Here is a 3,380-nt window from a genome sequence, read left to right as displayed (position 1 = left end):
CCCCCCTAAGTTATGTTCATAAGCTTAAATGAATCTTGCCAAATACCTGTGTCCTCTCCAAGCCAATCAGACTGGATCTCCATGATAGATGATCCCACAAACCCTAAACCTTCGTCCATTCGACCTCCTGTGCTGCCACCCAGTCCTTGGCTGAAACGCTGCCCCACTCTTTCCCCCAGAGGACTGGGACCTTCACCTCTGGCCAGCATCTCCATCAGCTGCCTGGCATTATAGGAAGGGCTGTATCCCAAGGGAGAGCGCTCATTGGAGGGGGAGGGAGGAAGAAGTCTGCTATGATGAGGGTTATGGAGAGAGGGCCCAGGATATGAGGCCAGGTCTTTGGTGTCAGGGGACTCCATGAGCTCCTCATCGGGGTCGTACTCTATCTTGGGGTGCACTAACTCCGGGGTCAAAGCAGATGATGAAGAGGATGAGAGGTTAGTCTGATCCATGTGTCCTTTCTGTCCTTCATTCCCCGATGCAAACTCCTCCCTGGAATGGTAGTCGCTGTCCATGTCCCGGCTGGCGCCCGGAGTTGTGGTGACAGGGATAGACAAGGGGGTTCTAGCCGAGGTCACAGACTCTGGGCCTAAACCAGACCCTCTTTCTGCCTCTGCAGCCTGAGAGTGAGGCTCTGCAGCCCCCGCAGCACTGGAGATTGTTGCAGCAGGAGTGCCGCTGTCTGCAGGACCCATGGCTCCATCCTGTGCCTGGTTCTCCTTCTCAGTGTTCCTCTCCTTCTCCTTGTTGCATATTTCCAAAGATGAGCGGATGTACCCCTTACAGAAGTTTACCAGATCAGTCATCTGCAGGTAGCTTCCTGCTGACATCACCTCAATGACATTGCTTCTGTTTAGTGCCAAGCGGCCAGAGTAAAGGAAGTCCAGGATAATGGAGAAGGCATCAGCTGTCACAATGTCCAACGATGCTGTGCTATAGCGCTGTCCATTATCCTGAAAAGACATATAGTACAAATCAAAGAAGGTTCACTGGATTATCTAGACATGGATGGATTATTTAAACATGTTAAAGCATTATAGTAATACTTGATAATACCATAATAAATACATTATCTTGGGCATATCACTACATTTGTTCCTCAAAAGCCACGCCCAGCATTTTCTTACCGCTCCAAGAAAAAAAACAACAACATTATGATCTGCATTTCAAATCACTTACTTTTGCTTTATGCTATCAGTATGTACTGCAGCTGCCATCACAAAGTATGATCTGTTTATGGAGTGTACACATACTTTACATACTACTTCACTGGTTCCCAACCTAGGGGTCCCAACCTCCACTAGGGGTCGCCAAAGCTTCATAAGTTTGGGAAGTCGTCTTAACTTTAAGGGGTGTAAGAACTACAGAGCAGCCTATATCTCAGCATGTCATTCATTTCTGGGAAAAAGAGAACTTATTTCTAGAAATAGAACTAAAGAGAACTAAGAAAATAAAAAACTGTTATTTTTTTTAAATTGATGATTGGTGATTATTCAAGATATAAAGTTCTCACAGGATATGGGCGTGATGAAGGCCACAACACAAGCTATTTTACCAGAGCCTTCACTCTGCTAAAAGGTCTTGTCCTATATTAACAATTGCACTGATACAACCAAACAGCTAAAAGATCAATGGCAAAGTGTCAGGGAGAAGAAAACACAAAGTCTGTCAAAAAATAAATTTTTGAAGTTAGTATGGCTGTCTAAAAAAAAATTAGTACAGGCAGAGAAACACATAAAAAATCCTCAAAAATACCAGGAAACTCACCACAGGTGCAATATTCACAGAAAATATTCTGCTCAAAATTCATCCAAATCACTGGTTTTACACAAACTTCCTGCAGTTAAAACATTCACTATTTGCATTAATTGTACAGTTAATCAGTTATTATATACTGTTATTGTTATGCATTTGATATAATATGAAATATCCATAAAATATATCACTTGGTCAAGGCAGGGGTCATCTCAAAGTATGAGATTTACTTTTTCCATAGTTATCTTCTTTTGTTTATGATAATTTTGTTAATCTGAACTATTCTTATTCCTATTATTAAAATCTAATTGACTGGTCACTTGAATGTGCTGTCATGTCATTGCAGCTTCTGATAGCTGTCTGTGAGCTGTCAAGCTGTCAAGCTATCATCTGTTTGCAGAACAGTCGCTGTGACGTATCTTCAGCTGCACAGAGGATTGTGGGTCAGATTGACCAAAAAAACATGCTGACTTGCATTCAGCAAAACATCACTTGATGCAGCAGGACATTGTGGGGTTTTTGGCACACTGCATTTGACATACTAAGCTTTCCAGCATCCTGAATAGTATGGTGGTATGGATGTTGGAACACAGCATTGATATGAGCTATTCTCACCTGCAGATAGTGAACCAGAAGAGCCCGGAAATAGCCGCTCCCAGCAAACAACACATTACGATGAGCCTTGAAGACACGGCCTTCGACGAGGATGCTGCAGTCACAGAAGAAGTCCCGCTTACGCTGCTCATTGAGCTCAAACAGTAGTTTGGGCATGTAGCAAGGCACTTCCATGTCTACACTTCAGTGAGCCCTGCCAGAGAGAGGGAAGAGAAAGACAATAAGTTCAGTGTGTGTCGATTTAAGAGAGGAAAAGTAAATAGATAATGATGGACTTTTTGTTTCTGTGGTGTCAAACACCTGATTTAAAATTTACTACACATTTAATGATCTTGTGTGTCTTGTAATGTCTTGTTTAGGCAAGGCAAGGCAGCTTTATTTATATAGCACATTTCATACACAGGGTAATTTAAAGTACTTTACAGAGTAGTAGAAAATAAAAATAAAATATAAGAGACAAGAGATGTGATATACAAGGTAAAATCAATTACTAAATGATTTTTTTTTTTAAAAAAAGATACAGTTCTCCACTTCCTTACAGTGAACAAATGTAACTACTACAGTATTAAGTCAAAATGGGTAAAGGGAAAAGAGGAAAACCTTCACTACTGAGTTCACTTGATGAGCTAACAGACATTAGGTTTGTTTACATGTTAATTTACTGACATTAGAGAACGTATAATATCCCCAAAGACATCAAAGCTTAAACACACAAACGTTACGCTAGATACACTTTTGACTGAGTAAACAAAACGAGAAGGCGAGAGTCAGATAGCTCCAACGACACTTTGTATGTGCTCACAAGCTAACTTATGCTGCTAGCGCCGAGTAGCCAGTTTCTGATACTTTGTCAAACAAAACGGCAGCGTAACAACACCGACTACTCTATACGAAGCATTTTCACACACACACGTGAGATAAAATGAATTATAATACCGTCTCACCTAATTGCGCGACTGAAAGCGGGAAAATCTTTGTCATAACACAAAGACAGATTAGCACGGTTTATT

The 3,380-nt window shown here is 41.4% G+C and overlaps 1 protein-coding gene across 1 annotated transcript; it reads right to left on the bottom strand.

Annotated features, from left to right (window-relative positions):
* Positions 1 to 46: 46 nt before the first annotated feature.
* LOC121964832 (zinc finger and BTB domain-containing protein 8B-like) lies at positions 47 to 3,380 on the bottom strand (the record flags this gene model as incomplete). Its single annotated transcript, XM_042515015.1, has 3 exons — positions 3,315 to 3,380; positions 2,371 to 2,563; positions 47 to 953 (listed from the first exon to the last, which is right to left on the bottom strand). Coding segments are annotated over exons 2-3 (1,081 nt in total), but the record flags the coding sequence as incomplete, so codon positions are not given.

The sequence above is a fragment of the Plectropomus leopardus genome, unplaced genomic scaffold, assembly GCF_008729295.1.
Source record: "Plectropomus leopardus isolate mb unplaced genomic scaffold, YSFRI_Pleo_2.0 unplaced_scaffold17383, whole genome shotgun sequence".
Lineage (NCBI taxonomy): Eukaryota > Metazoa > Chordata > Actinopteri > Perciformes > Serranidae > Plectropomus > Plectropomus leopardus.
The sequence above is the reverse complement of the archived record's forward strand: the minus strand, read 5'-3'. Positions and strand labels throughout refer to the sequence as shown.